Here is a 20,000-nt window from a genome sequence, read left to right on the forward strand (position 1 = left end):
CTATCCTTTGTTCTGCCACTGCTGTGACATCTGCCCTCACCCTGCCCTGTGCCAAGGGGAACCATGAGCACTTTTAGGGTGTGGGAGGGGATGAGCCGATGTTTCTGGGACCAATGAGAGGGTGCTGGTTCCCGCAGCCATGCTTCAGTAGTCCCATCTGCTGCAATGCAGAGCAAAATTCTACTTCTGCAGGTACTGGCTGCACTTCTCCTTTGCACCTCCAAGAGACAGCACAATCACCGAGAGCAGGGACACCTCAGAAAGGCATCCCAAGGGCAGAGCGGGAGCCAGCAAGGCTCAGGGCCTGCCCAGCGTTCGCCCACATGGCCCGGCTTTATGCTGACCTGAAGTTTGCCAAAGTGATGGGGGGCCGGAGCATGGCCAGCCAGGCGCTGGAGGCAGGTGAGAGTCCAGTGGCCCTGCCACACTGTCCCTGCCATGCCCAAGCCCATGGCCTCAGCTACTCTCCCTTGCCTTCCTCTAACAGCCTTCGGCATGAACGAGGCAGAGAGCCCGCATGAGAACATGCAGCCGGCACTGGCAGGGCAGGATGGGGATGGAGCAGAGCCCAGCCCAGGTGAGCATCCAGCTGGATTCCAGCAGATCTAGGGTGGTTCTGGTTGTGGGTGTTGTTTTGGAGTCCTCCCACTCCCATCACGCACATCATGCCACCTATGCTGTCATGCACTACACTCCTGCCTGTACCTAGGAAGGGGGCCTGGGGGCTGTCAGGGGTTTTCCAACTCTTCAGACGATGTCTGTTGTCTGTTGTGTCATGCAGGGTGCTGGTCCCGTCGGTGGTGCATCCCTGTGGGTCTGCTGGCAACTTGCCTGCTGCTGGTGGCCACTGTGGCCCTGGGGGCTTGCTGTGAGTTGGGGGACTGTGAACATCGGGGGCAGGGAGTGGTTGGGTCAGGGAGGTATCTGACTGGGGTGGGCACTGTGGGTGAATAGAGGCATGCTCATGCACACTCAGTGCTGAGTCTCTTTGCCCTGCCTTCCACAAGCTTGCCTATATCCCTAGCACATCCCCCTCACCCCCTTTGCCTCCTATCATCCATCTTCCTCACCTTACTCTCCATTTCTACTCCTTTTCTTTCCCATCCTGGCATTACCCATCCTCATATTGCTGCACCTTTCCTGCCCTAAACCTGCTGTGTCTGCTCCTGTATCCTATCCTGCCTTGCCCCGTTCTCCCCTGCCAGATCCTGCCCAACCCTTAAGTGTACACTTCCCTGCTGTGCCCTTCCCGCCCATGCTTTCCCATTCTTCATGGATAATTCCCTGCCTTGCCTTACCCATCTCACCTGCCTTAAGCAGGGTCAGTCTCACATCCAAACTGTCCCATGCCCATGTCTCAGCTCACCCCCTCTGTCCCCAGACTGGCAGGTTTCCCGCAGCCTGCAGGACACTGCCCGTGTGCACGAATCCGAGCAGGGCCGCCTGTCTCAGGAGCTGAGGGTACGGGAGCAGAGCCTGGAGCAGACACAACTGGAGCTGGCATGGGCCAGAGAAGAGCTGCAGCGAGCATGGCATGATGGCAACATCAGCCAGCTGGAGCTGGACAGACTGAATGTGGAGCTGCGTCGTGTCATGGGGGTCCTGGGCAAGACAGAGAGAGAGGTGCAGGAGGTGCAGGGGAGGCTCAACAACAGCGAGAGCACCGTGGCCCTCCTGCGCTCCTGCACAGCTATAGGTAGGGTAATGGTGGAGCAGGGAGGGGGTGCTCCAGCTCACTGGTACCCCTCAACAGGTGCCAAGGGGCAAGTACTAGCTTTTTACCACATGGTGGGGACAGGGTTAGGGCCATCAGTCCAAGGGCTGAAGCCATGCCTGGAGCAGATGCTGAGCATGTAATGTCTGCTGGAAAGGTGTGGGGCCATTCCTTGTTACTCCCCAGAGCATCTGTGGCTGAGCAAGCCCCTGAACTGTGCCCCTACCCACAGATTGCTGCCCTTCAGGCTGGCTGCTGTACAGGGGCAAGTGCCTCTTCATCTCCTCGGAGAAGAAGACATGGGAAGACAGCAGAGATGAGTGTGAGAAGACATATTCACAGCTCCTGGTCACCAAATCCTGGAGTCGTTGGACTGTGCCGGTAGAGTACTGGGGAAGCTGAGGGCAGGAGATGGTGTATCCAGCCATGGGTTCCCCAGATGGGCTAGCATGGTTCTGGGGGCTCCCTGTCCTGCCAAAACATTGGAGGGTGCAAGGCTGTTCTCTGGAGCACATGGCTGGTGGTTAACATGGGATAGAAAGGCTCTGGCATCCCTGGATGTTTCCCAAGATCTGGAGCAGGGCACCAGGGCTGCTCAGCTGTCCTGCCTCAAGAAACTCCAGCCCAGGGCCTCCTTGGGGAGATGATAATCCTGCTGTGAAGTACATAGCACTGTAGTACATAGGTGCCATGTAATAACACATGGTAAAGCACTTTTTCTTCTTCTCCAGACCTTCCTGAAGAATGCAGATGTCCCATACTGGATTGGATTGCAGAAGGGCAGTTTTCCCTGGTATGACTATGGCTGGCTGGAGGAAGAGGACCCAGACAGTGAGGGGGGCTCAGAAGCCTGGTTCTGGGTGGATGGCTCCCTTTATGAAAGGTATGTGGCAGCACTGCCTCTTGCCAAAACTCCCCTTCTCTGGCATGGCTCTAGGAAGCATTTTAAATCCCACCAGTACCCAGTTCCAGGTACAGGCCCTGGGAAACAAAGAGCATCAGAACAGCAGGGACTGAGGGAAGGTGGGTGCAGTGGTGTGATGAGACACAGAGGACGCACAAATGGAAAGCCAAGACTCAGGGGCGTGGGTAAAACCGAGGGCATGTGAAGCAGGACGCAGCAAGAATGGACAGAAGAAACCTCAAATTTTATTTGGGGCCTAGGCAAGGTGTTTGAACACCACCTCTATCCCCCATATGCCTTCTTGATTCCTCTCCAATGGGAGATAAAGCCTTCTTGTCTGTGGAGAGTCCTGGGCTCCTCCCTGCCATGTGCACCACCTCCTCAGCTCGCCTCTGCTTCCTTTTGCAGTGTCTGAGAGCACTGGGGAGGAAAATCCTGTCTGGCCAGGTTCTAGGTACATGGCCCTGCATCCTCAGCCCCACCACAGGAGCTGCACTCAAACCAGACCCAGGGCTCAGGCCAGCTCTGGTCATCCACATGCCTCCAGGGAGGACCTGGCTCTCCCTACTGCAGGCATGGAACAACCCCCAATGGCAAGGCAGAGAGGGGGGAGGCTAAAGCGGTGTTGCAAGCACTGCAAACCTTTTACAGTGTTTCTCAGCCTGCCTGAGGAAGTGCAGGGATGCATCAGCTAAGCCTTCAGCTTGTGAAATCAGTAGGAGAGGAATGGGGGACCCCTCCTTTGACTGCAGCTTACAACTCCTCCTCTGCCAGTGTACAAAAGGCAGCTGTCAGCAGCCGCAGCTGCCTCGGCAGGGTTTGTAGAAAGAACATGTCAGTGCCTGATGTGTTGTTTTCCCATTCAGGCCGTGGCAGTCAAAATCAAATGGAACCTGTGCCATAATAAGCCGTGGGAGCATCAAACCTGCCCAGTGCACTGGTCCCAATGACCTGCACCTTTGGATCTGTGAGAAGGCAGCAGGGCCAAGCCTCCCTTTCAAGTGATGATGGCTGCTGGCCCCAGCACTGCTGTGGTGAGTCCGTTTGAGTCATGGACACACGGGCCCTGAGGGGGTGCCTGGAGGAGAGCAGCACTGCAGCTCTGCCTGGGGCATTTTGACAGCCTCCCTTGGAAAGGGAAAGGAATGCAGTCACCACTCTGTGCTGGATGGAGCCTGCCTCCATATTACTAGTGCAGGCCTTCTGGGTCCAAGGTAGCTCAAGAGCTGAAGCTGTAGCTCAGCAAAGGGGCAAGATGGAAAACCCTTGGCAAGGTGCTTTCCCAGCCATTTTGCATGTGGTGGAGGCTGGGCAGCATCTCAACTTCAACCTCACCCTCACACCTTTAACTCTCACCCTCCTCTGCTATCCCTTGCAGCACCTGCACCGCCTCTGCTCCAGCCTTGCTGTGTCCCTGCCCAGGATGTCTCATCCATTCCAGCCAACTACTTCCCTCTCACAGCCCGCCACCCCTGGGCCACTCAGGTCCTTCCCACTGATGCCCAGTGGCCCTTTGCCTCCAGCTGATGTGGGCAATGTGGGCAATGTGGGCAGTGGGGAGCTCGGAGCTGGCTGCAGAATGCATCAAGCATTGATACTCAGCGCTGGAGCTGTGCCACATCCCCAGCAAGGAGAGAGGCAGGAGTGGGAGCTGGGGACAGCACAGTCCTACACCCTCACAGCCCCCTCCCCACAGCAGGAATGGGGTCTGCCTGACCCCATTGCAGGAGCAGCTTGGCTATGGCTTTCAGACAACCCAGCACGCAACGGCCTCGCAAAGCCTCAGCACCTAAGGAGGGAAGCTGAGCCTGAACTGGCTGGTGCCTGTGCTGACGTTTGGGGATTTTTTTTGCGCTAATTAGAAAGTAGAGCAATAACCTTTAGGGTCCCATGGTGTGACTGTGCCTTTCAAAAGCAAAAGTTAACTCAGGCACTTGTAGCAGGCTGATGCTTTGCGAGACAACTCATCTGAACTTTAAATAGCTGCACACATGTGCACATGTGAAGATTAAGCAAAGTAGCCCTGATTTAACACTGTGGCCAGGTGAGAACAGAGGAAGTTATGTTCAACCAGCCGAAAATGCTCTTGGTTTATGATGAGGATGTGTGTGCCATATATAGTTGATGAACTGCTATGTGAGTGAGCTTGCATGAAGAGCAAAAGAGTGTTAAAGGCAGGCTTTTGGAGGGGGGTATGTGTCATTTGCCTCTTGTCTGCTGGCTAAACCCACTTTACAGCAATAAAGAGACCCAGTTCACCAGCTCTTTGTTTTCTTGTATACCACAGCAAACATGGACTCAAAGGCATGAACCCAAAGAACCTAAATAACGAAAGGGAACTTACTGAAACCATCTCAGTCGAGATGGGTGCTTTAGGGGAGTTGAGGTCTTGGGCTGAGCCAGGCTGGTTAGCAGTCCTGGAGGAATTCCCCAGAACACCCAGGAAAGACCATGCAACCTTCTGGGCCCACATCTGATGTGCATCCAAGAGACAGAACCAGCAGTCTGAGTTGATGAGACATTCAGTTTTTAATGAACACTTTAAATAAGCTGGGTATATATTACTAGCAATTATTATTAATAATAATAAAAAACACAAAGAGTTCTGCATTCACCAGTGCATTGTGCAGGAGGGAGGAAAGCCGGCTCCCACCCTTGCCGGGGGCCAGGCAGCCTAGCTGTGCTGCCCGCTGGCCCCATCCCCATGATGCCAGGATGGCATCCTGGCCCCTCTGCCAGCATCCTGCTCCCAAACCTGCGTGCCAGGGGGCTGTGAGGCACTGTGCTGGCTCAGCGCCCAACCCTCAGCATCAGCCAGGCAGGGACAACCCTAGTGCTGGCAATCCTCCCCGTGCACTGCCCATGGGCATTGCCCCTCTACGGTCCCCTGCCCTCTACTCCCCATGTCAGGGACTGGCTGTGCTCCCCACACTTGTGGACACATGTGGGTTCACCCACCAGCCCCTCAGGATCCCCAAAAACATACATACACACGCTGACCTCTCTACCCCAGCCCAGTCCCTCTCACCCACCTGGGTGCAGGGAATTCCCAGTTCTCCCAAGATCACAGGCTTATTGTATACCCCTCTGCCAGAACCTGCAGAGGGGTGAGCCCTTGGGGAAAGGGGGTCCTGGATCCAGGGCTTGAGCCCTGTGGCCCCCGCGGGGGACCAGCCCTGCTGCTTGGGGCAGTGCTTAGGGCAGTGGTGTTATTGCACTTTGGTCCCCAGCAGAGACCCAGCCCACCTCCAGGGTTCCCTGCAGATCCCCAAGGCTGATCCTGGTGGGGTGGATGCCCGAGTGCCTGGGCAGCGCTGTGGCAGCCACAGTACTTGGCTCCATGGCCACTGGTGGCCACCACGTGCTGAGTGATGACAGACCGTGGGGATGTGCCAGGCTCCTGCACTGCCCAGTGCTGTGGCTGCAGAGGGGTGCAAGGGGCAGCTGGATTCAGCCCCACTCCCCAGGGTCCCCATCACTAGGACTGTGCCTCTGGCAGCTTCAGGCTGGGCTCAGCCAGCACTGGCCCTGGGGCTTTCTCGTGTTGGCCCCGATCATGGCAGATGAGGCTTTTGGCCTCGCAGTTGAGGTTCTGGTAGCGGGGTGGACTGGGCGCTGGCCGGTGGCAGATGGAGGCAAAGCTGAAGCTGAAGGGACTCAGGCAGCAGCCAGGGCAGGGCAGCACTTCATCCTGCTCCAGCATGGCACCTGAGCTGTGCCCAGGCAGCATGGCCGAGCGCTCCGTCCGCTCCAGTGCTGCTGCACAGGAGATGCTGAGCTCAGAGCAGCCGTGCTCCAGCCCGCTGCCCCAGGACAGGGGTTTGCTGACCATCACGTGGTTGTTGTTGATGAGGAGCCCATTGGGGGCTCGCACGTCTGGCTGCCAGGGCTGTGTGCCCGAGGATGCAGTGTGGATGAAGTTGCTTTTGAGAGGGAGCACGGTGGGCTGCGGCGGCTCAGAGCTGTCTGGGCCGCAGTCCATCTGCTCCTCTGCCCTGGAGCTGGGGGTGGAGGTTTCTCCCCACACCGAGGGAGGAAGGAGGGTGTGGGGCTGGGGGTTGTCAGTGGGATGGGAGGACCCCACACCCAGCTCCAGGCCCCCCCGGTGGGGCAGCTCAGGAGAGGAGGGCAGAGAGTGGCACTTGCGGGGGCTGGTGGTGGGTGCTGAGAAGTCACACTGGACCTCCACGGCAGGCTCAGGCGTCACAGGGCTGCTGAGCTGCAGTGGGGCAGGGGGAGGCAGGTCGAAGGTGAGCGAGATGACCGACTTGCTCGGTGTATCAAAGAGCTTGATCTTCCCCCCCTTCAGGTCCTCACGCTGGGAGAAGGGGTTGACACGGGGGGACATCTCCTTGGACCTGGCCCCACTGCAAGGCTCCACTGGCCACAGCAGGGTGGGTGACTTGGAAGGGAACATGTCAGACTGGCTGCGGGACAGGCGCTGGTCTGGCTGCAGGTTCTGCGTCCCCAGCTCACGCAGGGGCGACTGCTTGGTGTGGCTGGCTGACCTCCTGGCCACTCCTGGACATAGGCACAGGAGAGTGTCACCAGCAGCCAGCAGCTGCCCATGTGGGGTGCTGGGCACCCAACAACTTAGGGGCACATCCCAAGGGAGGAACAGGGACCAGCTCTGTCCTGCAGACCTCACACACCCATCTCCTCCAACAACTGATGGGGTAGGATGGAAAACCCCACACTCCCCCATCTTTATACCCTGCTACGGCCTGTCCCCGAGGTGCCCACATACCACTGAGTGTGGCTGCAGTTCCAGATGCAGGCAGACTCTCCCCGATGCTGAACAGGGTGTCCCTGGCACCCTCAGAGCCCAGCTGGTGCTGCAGAATGCTCTCCAGGCACTGCGTGATTTCCAGGAATGAGGGGCGGGAGGTGGGCTCCATCTGTGGGCAGGAGGGATTCCCTGTCAGATCTGTGCCTCCCCAAGCACCCCGGGAGCCCTGCACAGCAAAGGCGGCTCCCTGCTCTCCCTGTGAGCAGGCAAGGCAGCCTGTCCTGCCTGCCTATCCTGGCAGGGAAGGGCAGTCAGTGCAGGTGGGAGTCTCACACTGCAGCAGTGAAAAGCCAGCTGGAGGAAGGCTGCTGGGCAGTCAATTCCCACCATGGTGCGGAAAGCGGTGACGTCCAGACCAAAATCCTGCACCAGGGAAAGGAAGAAGAGTAAGGTTGGGTCTCCTGGGGCACCACAAGGCCCAGGGAACCCGACATGGCCTGGCCCCTTCACCCCTGTGCTGTCACACAGGGCTGTGAACCCAGAAGCACCCCAGCTGGGACACAGCAGGGGAGGACCCTGAAGTCGCCCCAAATTGGGCTACGGTTGGCAGACAGTAGGACACAGATATTGCTTCTGCTCTCTGCCTGGATCCAACTGCCCTGTTCTCCTTTTCAGGCTCACTGTGGGTTCTGAGGTTACTGGCAGAGACCATCACTCCCTGGGCAGAAAGTGGAACACAGCACCCTGACACTGAGATATGGGACCAGTCCTGCACATGGGTCTCTGCCCAACACAGAATAGCCCCCATCGTTTGATGAAGTGGTCCCAGCCCCAGTGCTGCAACTCACAACTCCCCCTGTTCCCATCCCAGAGTCACCTCAGTGCGGGGCAGGTAGTCGGGATCAGCTGGGACACGAGCAATGGTCTCACACAGGATGATGCCGTATGCAAACACATCAGCCTGCAAAGAGTGGGGAGTCATGGGGGTGCCCTGCAGCCCCAAGCTGATGTGCCCACCATTCTGCAAGGCCTCAGCCCTCCCTGCAGAACCACACCTGGGTTCTGGCACCCAGAGGATTGCCAGTTCCCTCCCTCTAGGTGCACCCCAGGACTGCAAACTCTGCAAACCACTGGGAGCACCCTGAGTAAAGCCCCACACAGGGCAGCCTCACCTTCTCATTGTAGATCTCTCCACGCAGCACTTCAGGTGCCATCCAGTACGGGGAACCCACGACAGCCAGAGGCTCCTTCTCGCTGCCCTCACTGGGAGACACAGTAGAACATCAGAGGTTGCCCAGTCTCCCAGATGTCCAACCTCCCATCCTCCAGCTGTGGCAGCCCAGATCACCATCTCCATCTCCCTTCCTGGGCTAACCCTCCTCCATGCACCCTACAAACTCATCTCTCCCCAGTCACACCACCCCCTTCTTCACCCCCTCCTAGTCATTCCCAAACTGCTCCTGGAGTACTTCCTGCCAAGGACCACCTCACCACCCCCCTTCCTACTCCTTTAGCTGCATCCCCATCCCATCCCTCTCCAGCTTCTGCTCTGAGTGGGCTCCAGGGATGGGGACAGACAGGTGGATGCTACCCACGTACCTGTAGGTGGGGATCTTTTCTGCCAAGCCGAAGTCACCCACTACAGCTGTGTAGCCACTGGCCTCGCAGCGTACCAGGCAGTTCTGAGGGCACAGAAGGACTTGTCACATCAACTGCACCAGTCCTGCCTCCCTGGCCACCCATCTCAGGATGCCCCAGAACAGCACAGCCTCCTGCTCCCCAACCCACCATGCTTGGGGCAGCAACACAGCAACATGGGTATGGGACAACAAGGACAATGTGGTGCCTCAGAACATGCTGTACCTTGGAGGTCAGGTCACGGTGGAAAATGCCCTTGGAGTGCAGGTAGCGTAGGCCATGGGCAATGTCGAGGGCCAGCTTGACACGCATGGACCAGGAGAGGGGGACAGGGCTGTCCAGCAGCTGCTCCAGGTTTCCACCATTGATGTACTGATGGGAAGAGCCAGACCACTGCATCACAGCATCCCTCCCCACCATAACACTGGATGTCCATCTCTCATCCTAATGCATATTCCAACCATCCCACACCACAGCCTCCTAGTAGGCCATGCCTGCACATGTCATAGGCCAAGAATGGCCAAGAATGTGTCCCCACTGTCTCTTCCCCAGGCTTGCAGGAACCCCAAGATTCATGGCTGTTGTCACTCTTACCTCCGTCAGTGCATGCAGCTGTCCCTGGTGCACACACACCCCCATGAACCTGTGAGACAGAGGGGACCTGAGGGTGGCTGTGGCAGGGACCAGCTCCAGAGCTTATCCAGCATCAGCAGTAGCTCTAAACCCCCAGGCTAGGGAAAAGGGGGGCAATGGACCTGGCAGTGGGGAAGCAGGTTCTACCTGAGGATGTTGGGGTGTGAGAGGCGGTTCATCAGCTGCACCTCCCGCAGCATGTTGCCCCGGTTGCTGGTAAGCTTGTTCATCTTCAGCACCATGATCTGCCCCGACTGGCGGTGCCGCACCTGGAGGTGGAGCACGAAAGGCTGAGCCCCATGTACTTCTGCAGCCCCCAAGGACACCAGGCTTCACCCAGCCCCCACCCCAAACCCAGAGAGGGGAGCTAACCATCCCATGGCACCCCAGTGGCCACTAGGACTAGGGGGGCACTTCCCCCACATCTCCAAACACTCCTGGTACTGATGACATACAGCCCCATCCTTCCTGGAGGCACCCTGCTTGTTATGCTCCCTCCACCATGGTACACTGCCCTGAACTCCCAAGAGGCAACAACAGCTCCCACAAGCTGTGAGTCCAGCTCTACCATAAGGACAGGCAGGTACAGGATTGGGGAGCATTAGGGAGGACTGTTTTTGAGTGAGCACCACCCAGCCAGATCCTATCAGCAGGGGGTGAAGAAAAGAGGGGGCACACTGTCCCTCAGAACCAGCTCTAGGTGTGGTACCACTACCAACTGCTGTAGTGCTTGACCTGGCAGGGCATGGAGCTTGGATGAGCTGTATATTTAGCCAGCCCTGGCCCGACGCTGTCATGCGATCTGGGGGCCTGGTCTCCTGCCAAGAACAGCAGCTGGAGCATGGCCAAGCACGGACACCCCGTCCATCTGCAGCTCCCTGGCATGTGCAGGGCAAGGGAAGAGCATGGGATGCCCTAACCTAGCACTGTTATGGGGGAACCAAACCAGCGCTGAGGGTCCCCTCCTGAGCAGCTGCTGGGGGTGGGATGCCACCCCTGCCTTGAAGCAGCAGCTGCCCAAGGGGACAACCTAGTGGACCCCAGCTGCCCCCCAGAAAACACAGAGCTGTACATGGAGGCGCAGGCATTCCTCAGCGCTGCCGTCAGCTCCCTGCTCTTCTCCTTTTTAGTCGATGCTGGTTGAGGCTGTTGAGCCGGTGCCAGCCCCTGGCAAGCCCCACAACACCCACACAACACCCCTCACCTCAGGGATTGCCTTCCCAGGCAAAACACGGGGGGAGGCCTTCCCAGTGCAAAACACTCAGAGGCAGGATCCCGAGCACCCCCATCCTGCTCACAGCTTGGCCCTTGTCCCCACCATAGCAGAGGGAGGCTGGCATGCTGGGTCCTCAAGGGCTTTCCTTTCACTCCATGGCTGGCGCTGCTCCTGGCATGCATGCCATGATGGGGATCTATCCAACAGAAAATACCCAGGGGATGGGGCAGCAGCACATCCCTTCAAAAGGGCCTGGGGGAAATGTGTGCTCTGTGAAGATCCTTCTACATGTCTGTGTGCACTGACGCCAAACCAGTCCCAGTCAGAGTGAAAGTGAGAGGGAATAACTGTGCAGTGCCACCATCGGCTCACTGAGCTCATGGAGAGGCTTTGAATAATTCAGCAGACACCTGTGTGTGGGCACCCCGCTCCAGTTACACCTGCGTCACCTCCAGCCAGCCCCAGACACCCAGCTGGCACTCCTGACCCATCTACAGGGGCCACCTGACAGCAAGTCAGAATGGACCCTGAACGAGTGGGAAGGGAACACCTCAGACACCTGCCACTACAGGTCCCTATCCTGGCACCCCACCATGCTTCAGAGAGAAGGCAGGGTGGATCTCCCCATGGCTCCTCCTTGCTGAACACTGGGCATACTGAGCTCCTGGGCTCAGGGTGACACTGCAGTGTCTGCTGCGGGGAGCACCCAGAGTGCTCCATCCAGTGGTGCTCCAAGTCCTTCCTGTGCTCCCTATACCACTGCCCAGCAGCACCTGGAACTGCTGCCAACACCATCCTGAGGCCTGAGGACTCCTTGGTCACACCTGGACCAAGGACAAGGGACAACTTCACCCCATCTCAACCATCCCTGTCTTCCCTCCACCCCATCCTTGTCAGTGGGGCAGCTGAGGCAGCAACAGAAACAGAAACTGGGGTCTCAGCCAGGCTTCAGTGCAGGCTTTAAGGAGGAGGCTTGTGACCAAAGCAGGGTGGGCACAATCTCCCTTGGCCTCTCTAGCTTCCCACAGAGCCATGGGTTGAGGAAGGCAGAGCCTGGACAAGACCAGCAAGATCCACAGCCTTGCCAAGCCTCTAGCACTAGGTGCTGCCCAGCTCTCCTGGTGGCAGCACCTCCTTCCCTTCCCACGCCATATGGGGCTGGCAGGACTGGCTTGGTCAGTTTGGCTGACACTAGCAGCTGCCAGACAGCAGGACCCGGCTCAGTGGCGCAGGCAGGCTCATCCCCACCGGGATGGCTGGAGGCAGCAAGGCTCCGGCGCCATGCGCCCACGTCAGGAATGCTGTGCAGCATGCACAATGCTGGCACTTGGTGGTCATCTGCCGTAGGGCTGTCCAGCTCCCTGCCTGCAGCAGTGGCTTTGCATCAGGGAGCAGCATCTGGTGGGCACCAGCTCAACCCCACATGGTCAGGAGGTGCCTGTGGCTTAATTCCTCATTAAAAAGCCACCTGCCATTGGAATAGGCTGAATGAGGTCTGAGTGCAGTCACATGGTATTGGACCTTAAGACTGGAGGAGAGGCAGCCTGTAGGAGGGAAGGTCTGGCAAAAGCTGCTCCTCCAGGAATTATCCCAGGGATCCCAGAAGCTCCTGGCCAGTACAGTCCTGCCTTGATGTCTTTTTCTGTGACTCCATCCCCATGGGGCATGATGTCCTTGATGTCCAATACCCTGACCTCACTTGCAAGGCCCTGTTTCTGCCATCTCCCCTGCAAGTTCTCTGGCTCAAAGCCAGCCCATACCTGGGACAGCAGGGAAGGAGTATGCTCCCTTTCCATGGCTCCCACAGACACTGGCCAGTTTACCCAGTCAGTCCAGGTGCTAGCACCAGCCCAGCACGCTGTCTGCCCTCTGACGCAGACACAGCAGCAAAGGGCACCAGCCATGACTGCAGGGGGATTGAGGCCCCCCACTAAGGGGGTTTCCTCCCTCACTGACATCCAGGGAAGGCAGCAGGCAGCACAACCTCCTCGGGCAGGAAGGTGTCCCCTCTTGCCTCTCTCATGCACTCTGGCATGGTGCCCAGGAATCCCAGTGCATTCCCTGGAGCTGAGCTCAGCTGGGCAGCCGTATGGGGCTGCAGGGGGAGGGCAAGCCATTTGTCCCCTACCCAGGAAACAGGCAAGCCCTCACCCCTCACCGATGCTCCCTGGCATCCCACAAGGCTGGTCCATCAGTCACTTCATGGGGGTACTGTGGCTGAGCCAGGGTGCCGTGGCATGTTGCTCCCCATCCCATCTGCCGCCAGCACACAGGGCTGGGGGATGGGACAGGCTGGCGGCAGCCCCAGCCCGGGCACAAGGGATCTGAGCTCTTTTAACAGCGGAAATTATAGTCTTATTTAAAGAGCATGCTAATCAGAGCAAGCAGACAGCCTGCTCTCTCCCCACAGACGGCACTCCTGTCTAGACATGGGGCAAAGCTCCCTGACATCTCCCCACCCAGAGGTCTCAGAGCCAGCTCCCCTGCACCCTGCACTGGGGACGGCCTTGGCACATAGCCCCACTCTCTGCATATTCCCTTGCCCCCTACCCCACACAGGCAAGGCACAGTCACATAGGGACACTGTCCTGCACCCGTCACCCCTGAGAGTTCTGTGGGGAAGATGGGAGGGGGACAAGGGAGCTAGCAATGCCACTGGTAACCCCATAGCCACCCACAACAGCTGCATCTGAGCTCACAGGAATCCCAATAACACAACTGGGTGGGACTGGAAAACGTGCTTATCAAATCGAAAAGGCAGAATCAGTAGACAGACTTTCTCTGCAGAAGAGACAAAGCACCTGCTCCTGGAGAGTGTTTGAGCATCAGCAACCCCACGTCCTGTTCTCCCAGGAGCGGCACTGTGGGCACACCAGGGGCCAGGGTAGTGCCAGTGTTGCACCGTGGTGGCAGATCACTGCTTGCCCTGACTGGCAAGCCTAGAGCATGCCCCGTGATGGAGCAGGAGAGGGGCTGGCAGGTCTCCAGCTAGTCAGCACAACACGGTTCCCGTGCCCAGGACTCCTGAGTGGCAACTGCGCGGCCACGGCTGCTTCCAGCCTTGCAATGGCTGGCTGACCTTGGCTAATTCACTTCCTCCCTGCTTGCCTTAGTTTCCCCATCAGTCTCATGCTGCTTGCTGTAAAACACAGCAAGGTCCCTGATGAAGGGCAGCAGATAAGAGGGAGGGACTTGCTCCATTAGTTGCACTGGAAAATTGGAAGTAAATAAAAAAATCCCAAAGGTTGGTCGGGAAGTGAGCAGAGACGGGAAAGTGACAGTGATGCCAATACCCTCTCCTGAGCTCTGCCCATGCTGGGAGCTGCTAATCCACATAAACACACACAAAATGCCATGGAAATGGGGCGCTGGGCAGAGCATGTCACAGAGCTGCACCCTGGGAAATGGCATTTCCAAGAGGATGTGCAACATCAGGGCATGAGGCTGAGATTCAGACGAGTGAAGGCCTCTGGATACAGCCCCAAGGATGCTGCCCACAGCCCTCATGTCTGCTGAAGACAGCACATGGGAAAGTAAGAGAGGGATTTAGGGAAGAGCTGCAACAGTGGTTTAAGGGCTGGAGAAAATGCCTGGCACAAACAGACCCAGCTCAATCTGCTCGGTCAATTGGAAATAGAGAGGTGGCTTCCTGCAATGTCTGCATATCTGAGAAAATGGGGGGGCTAGTGCCTCTGAAATTGCACAGGGAAAGGCAACGAGAACCAGCTGCTCCAGAGGGAAAACAGCCCTGCTCTGCAGCACAGTGGGTGATCAGCTATGAACAAGCACCATGAAAAGGATCAGCTTCTTGTCTGGTGTCTCCTGTTTGCTCTGGACAGCCTTTCTGAGAGAGGTGCTTGACTGGAGGGGCTCTCTGGGGACACCAGGGCTTGGACACACTGAGCCCTCTGGCTTTAATGGTGAGAACAGAATCAGATGCTTGTCAGCACCCTGTCTGGACCTGGCTCAGCTGCACACCAGGACTGAGCTACCTGTGCAAATGGCAGAGATGTCCAGGTCTCCACCCTGTCCCCCTCACCCACCAACGCTGGAATGACATAGGATTCAGCAGCCACACAGAGGCAGATTCAAGTGCCCACAGCCTTGGAAAGCTACAGAAGGAACAAGGGAGGTGGGAGGAAAATGGGTCCTGGGCTGCCCTGCCAAGCTTCTCGCAAGCTCTGGCGGCCAAACCCCAGCTCAGATCCCAGACTTACCCCACCATCCTGCTGAGCTCTTGGACTCAACCCACCGCACGAGGACAAAGCCCCATCTGGCCCCCTCCCATCCTTGCTTCCTTGCCACCATGCACACATCTCGACTACTGATCCTGATCCCCTTCCCACCCCCTTTACCAATTCCCCAAATCCTACATGCCAGTGGCCCCACAAGAACCTAAACAATGTATGGGAGAAGGAGCATTTTGTGGCTCCCGAAGAGACTGGGAAAACAAATAGCAAGGCAAGAAAAGATTGTGGCCTCGCTGAGACACGGAAGCATCCATTATTAAAGAGCCATATCCACGCCTGACATTATTAAATGCCTCCTTGTGCTCCAAGGTGCTGCTGTGCACTCCAAGCCAGAGATCAATAGCAGGAACCCAGCCAGCAGGGAGGTCATGGCTCCACTGGGAGCTGCAGGAGGGAGCATGGAGGAGAGGGACCTCTCTGCACTCTCCCCATGGCCCCTCACAGGGCACCTCTTTTGTGGCTGAAGAGGAGACAGGTCTTGGAGTCTCCCTGCTGAGTGGTGTCAGGGCTGGAGAGGGACCCTAGGGCAATGCCAGGATGTGAATGCCCAGTTGTGCTGCCTGTGACCCCAGTGACTGTGGTGGCAGGTAGTGAGGGTTGTGCGCTTTGAGGGATATTAAACCGCTAGATCACCACTTAAGGGCAGTCCTAGCCCAGTGGTTTATGGCACCTTAAGTGATGGTGAGGCTCAAAACAACACAAGCACACACCTCCCCTCTGCCGGGAGAAATGGTGGTGACATCGAAGCACAGCCCTTCGTCCCCAGCAGCAGTGCATTGGGCTGGCAAGGATAATGCCACCGTGCACCTCTGCCTCACTGCTGGAGACCCTGAGCTCCCCACCCGCACTCACACCTCTCTTCAGGGCATGGGCCACACGCAGGCATCCCCACCGTGACAGTCCCAAAGGGGATGGGGGACAAAAGCAGCTCTGGGGGCCCAGCCAGGAGTCAGCCCTGTGCTGTTCTACGGCATCACACCCCCGCCCCACAGCCAAACACCTTCGTGGGGCTTCCCACGTGGGGAATCCTGCACATCACCTGCTCAGCAGGCCCGGCAACGCGGGACATCACCTTAGAGCGGCTAGGAACGCTACCTGGATTCCCTGCCACAGGCACACCTTGGGCGGGCTCGGCTGTCCAGCCTTTTGACAGAGGTCCCCGGGGCTCGGCTGCCCGCCACCCGACCCCTCGCGCAATCCACGGCGCAGCGCCGGGAGCGCTCAGCCTCCCCGGCTGTAAACAGAGCGCTCCCCTCCCCCTGCTCGGGGGGATGGAGGCACAACGACCCGGCCGGGACGGGGCGTGCGGCGGCGTCCCCGCGTCCCCTCCGCAGGGCACCGCCTCGAACAGCCCCCGGCCCAGCCCGGCTGCCGGGGCTGGAGGGGGGGACGGCGGCCCCCAGCCCAGGGCGCGGCCGGGGATGCCGCGGTCTCGAGGGACGCCCGATCCCGGCGGGATGCCCCGCGGACCGCCATCCCCGCTCCCGCCCCGCACACCTTGAAGACCTCGGAGAAGAAGCCGGCCCCGATCTTCTCGCAATAGAAGTCGTCGATGCGCGCCAGGGTGGAGACGGCGCTGCGCAGCGCCCGGTACGAGGAGGGCCGCAGCCGCCCGCAGCCCGGCCACGGCCCCGCCGCCTCCCCCTCGCCCTCCCCGGGCCGCCGCGGCAGCTTCTCCCACTCCATGTCGGTCCCGCCGAGCACCCCCAGCGCCATTCACATCCCCGCCGGGGCGGCCGCGCGGCGGGGGCGCCGCCGCTCTCCCGGCCCCCGGGGCGATGCTAGAGGCGGCGGCGGCGGCGCGGGGCGGGCGGCGCTCCGGGGCGCTCCGCGCTCATGGCCCGGCGCCGGCGCCCCCCCCGACCCCTGCAGCGGCCCGGCGCTGCGCCTCCGCCGCCCCGAGCGCTGGCACCGGCGGGGCGGGGCCGGGGCGGGGACAGCCCTTAACTCCTTGGGACCCGCCGCCGTCGGCGCCGAGCCCGGCAGGAGACCCCGCCCCGGCGGGCAGCGCGGGGCCCCGCACGCCCCGGGGTCCGCCCCCACCGGCACCGGCCTCCCGTGGGTACCGAGAGGGCGTCTCCCTACGTGCCAGGCTGTGCTGTGAGGCCCTGAGATCCCGGAGCGCAGCTTGGGCGCACCCCACGGACATAGGGCTTTGATTGTCCCCAGCCCCTGGAGTCGCTCTACAGGCGTGGCAGTCTTCCTCCCCTGGGTGTCACCTGGATTCACTCTAGGTGCAGGACTTCCCTTCTCCCCTGGGTCATGCCAGGATTTCCCGTTTAGCTACGGGACTCTTTTTGTCTTCGTAACACCCAGTCTCTGATGGATGGACAGAAGGCATGGAGATCAGATCTGATCTCTCCATACATCCAGTCCCACCCTATACAATGTCGCGAGACCAGTTCCCCCAAACAAGTGGCTGTTTGCAGTTTGAGCCCCGTTGGTATAGGCTTGGATCTCTGCACAGGGGCTCTGATTCTCCCCGTGCACCCAGCCTTGATGGTGTCCCAGGGGCAGTGGAACCTCTCCTCCAGAGGAGCAGAGAAGTGCAGCCTCTCAGTGACAGCATGCCCAGTGCCTGTTGCACCCTTTCGCCTTCCTTGTTTTCCTGAGCTCTTCCCTTCTCCCTGGTTTCCTTCTGCCTCCTGCTCCCCCACCTCAGGCCTTTTGCCTGCTCTGAGGCTGATCTGTCCTGTCCTTCCTGCCCAGGGACTTTCTGCAGCTGGATCTGCCCTTGCTCAGTCCCACACATTTCGTTGACAGTCTCTTTGGCATCCACCTGCCTGTGCTGGCCCAGCCCTGCCCCAGCCACCTCTCTGGGCGCTGCCACAATCCTGACTCTGTAGCTCCCCTCAAACAGCTTTGCTCCAGATGTTTCCCTGTGTGGTAGGACTGGCTGCACATGCTCGGCACCACTCTAGCTACTTTTCCTTCTGGGAAAAGCACCCACATAGAGTATCTCCTGGTGTGGCATTTTTTGGCCAGTGCACAACTCCAGCTGCCACCGAGCACAGCATAAACACCTTGGGCCGTGAGCTGGGTTTTCCTCCTTGTGTCAGGAAGGAGAATAACCCTTCCTGTTCCTAGAGCAGGGAACTGAGCCTCTGACTTATTTATAATGGGAACAGTGCCCTGCCCTCCCCCCAGGAATTCGTGGCATTCCTGCTCTTCCAGGCCTGCAGAGGGAGTGGGTTTGTGCAGGGCAAGTTTCCTACATGTTGGGAGGCAGAGCCCGGGGAGAGGGATTTGCCAGTCCCTGTCTTACTGGGTCTGAGCCATACTTTTCCTCACCAATACCACTTCAGCCTGCCAGGCTGCTGGATGTCATGTACCAGGAAGGCTTTTGCGGCCGTGGGGTAGAGTGCTGTGCAACAGACCACATTCTTAGGTTTCCTCAGCCTCATATGTCTGTCCTGCTGACAACAGCCGAAAAAATGACAGAAGTAGCTCCGTGGATGAGAGGAGAGAACAGCATCTGCCTGTGGGGACAGGAGGTTGCAGTCTGTGCCCTCCCACCTTGGTGTCCAGCTGCAGCTGCTCAGATGGGTGGCAGTGGGTACCTACCTGGGCTCAGCCCTGGCACCTGAAATATGAGCATGCTGATGCACCCACAGCCCAGTGACCAGGTCCTCAGTCGTGGGGGACACTGCTCAGAGAAACACAACCAGCTCAGCTGAGGCAAAAAGGAGAGCCTTTCCCTTCCACTTGAGTGCAGCAGATTCCTGATGGTCAAGGCACCACAACAGAGATGGGAAGGCCTGGTGAGGCATCGTGAAGACAGAAACTCAGGACCACTGCCTGATCAGAGCGCCTGCTGCTCACAAGTGACTGGGTTTACATCCAATTAAGTTGTAATGGATAAATTAAAGCCCTAGAGATGGCTCTGACTGTGGAAATTGCTGCTGCAGGATTTGCAGTCCCTTCTCTCATCAGCACTAGTAACTCTACTGTGCTATTTCCATCACGCTCTGCTCCTGCCTGCCACAGCAGGGCTGAGCTGAGACATGGCTAAAAGTCTCCAATGCCCCAAATCCCTCCCCTGGTGCAGGCAAGTACACTGAGCAGCTGGGTGCAAAGTCAGGCTGGGCTGAGCCTGCAGCAAACCCTGAATTAAGCTCCTCAATCCCTGGTGAGAAAAAGCAGGAAGGAGGTCTCCCTGGCTGTACTCTGCTCACGTGGATCTGCAGGGGAGAGAGGAGGGGGGCTTTGTTCTCTTTGCCCTTCTGTTTCTGGGCTCTACACCCTTTCTTTCCTGTTGCTCTGAATTTTCTTGCTTTCAAATGTTTAAATCTTTGCAGCAAGGTTCTCATGCAGCTTAATGTAAACTATATGTATTTTCAAAACTATCTGTGTGTTTACATATTTATTCTCTGAGAAGAGAAATGTAATTGATAGTGATGTTGACCAACATCATGAAGTAATAACCTCTCTAGCCAATCTTTAGCCTTTTGTACAAAGTGTATATAAGTTGTTAGAATCAAAAAATAAATTAAAACTTTCACTGCTTGACCTGCTGCTGCCTGCTCATCTTTTGTGTGTCATGAACAGCAACACTTTCCCACAGGGAAAAAGGCTCAGGGATTAGTAAACATCTTCCTCCTGTGTGCTGGGAATGGTGTATCACCCAGGCAGAGCTGGAGTGGGAGCTTTCAAACAGGCTAGGGACACTGGAATTGTACTAGTGCAATGTTGTCCTGTAAGGATCAGGGCACACTCCAGGTGTAGGGTGGCCAGGCTCTTTGCAGAGCAGTGTGGGGTGCAGGGGCTCTCCACACAGAAAACCTAGTCCTTGCTGCACTCCCACCTCTATCCTACAACAGCATCTGTGGCAATGGGGTTGGGATGAGCAGGACAGCTCTGGTTGGGATGAGCCAACAGTAATCCACCCTGACCAAAGCCTTGCCCTGCTCAGAGCC

General features: G+C 58.2%; 2 protein-coding genes across 3 annotated transcripts; one reads left to right on the forward strand and one right to left on the reverse strand.

The window, feature by feature from the left end:
* The first annotated feature begins 210 nt into the window (after positions 1-210).
* On the forward strand, positions 211-4,863 carry LOC310923168 (B-cell differentiation antigen CD72-like). Of its 2 annotated transcripts, XM_083884313.1 has the most exons (8): positions 211-402; positions 488-577; positions 782-868; positions 1,382-1,696; positions 1,947-2,095; positions 2,446-2,597; positions 3,485-3,652; positions 3,997-4,863. In XM_083884313.1, the coding sequence occupies exons 1-7, from the start codon at positions 324-326 to the stop codon at positions 3,621-3,623; spliced, it is 1,011 nt and encodes a 336-aa protein (XP_083740439.1). In that variant the 5' UTR covers positions 211-323; the 3' UTR covers positions 3,624-3,652; positions 3,997-4,863. The 2 variants fall into 2 exon arrangements, with proteins under 2 accessions (XP_083740439.1, XP_083740440.1); XM_083884314.1 differs by lacking the exon at positions 782-868.
* Positions 4,864-5,140: 277 nt separating this feature from the next.
* On the reverse strand, positions 5,141-16,800 carry TESK1 (testis associated actin remodelling kinase 1; the record flags this gene model as incomplete). The annotated part of the gene is made up of 10 exons (XM_083884079.1): positions 5,141-7,139; positions 7,366-7,516; positions 7,681-7,770; positions 8,225-8,308; positions 8,520-8,610; positions 8,947-9,029; positions 9,211-9,357; positions 9,580-9,628; positions 9,766-9,887; positions 16,582-16,800. The coding sequence occupies 10 exons, from the start codon at positions 16,798-16,800 to the stop codon at positions 6,097-6,099; spliced, it is 2,079 nt and encodes a 692-aa protein (XP_083740205.1). The 3' UTR covers positions 5,141-6,096.
* Positions 16,801-20,000: the final 3,200 nt, after the last annotated feature.

Source organism: Zosterops lateralis (genome assembly GCF_965231275.1).
Source record: "Zosterops lateralis genome assembly, chromosome: Z".
Classification (NCBI taxonomy): domain Eukaryota; kingdom Metazoa; phylum Chordata; class Aves; order Passeriformes; family Zosteropidae; genus Zosterops; species Zosterops lateralis.

Excerpts from the sequence above, each read along its gene's own strand:
- LOC310923168 (XM_083884313.1), top strand. The coding sequence starts at position 324 with ATGGCCCGGCTTTATGCTGACCTGAAGTTTGCCAAAGTGATGGGGGGC. Across the intron at positions 403-487 it reads CAGCCAGGCGCTGGAGGCAG|CCTTCGGCATGAACGAGGCA; the intron begins GTGAGAGTCCAG and ends TTCCTCTAACAG. Across the intron at positions 869-1,381 it reads TGTGGCCCTGGGGGCTTGCT|ACTGGCAGGTTTCCCGCAGC; the intron begins GTGAGTTGGGGG and ends CTCTGTCCCCAG.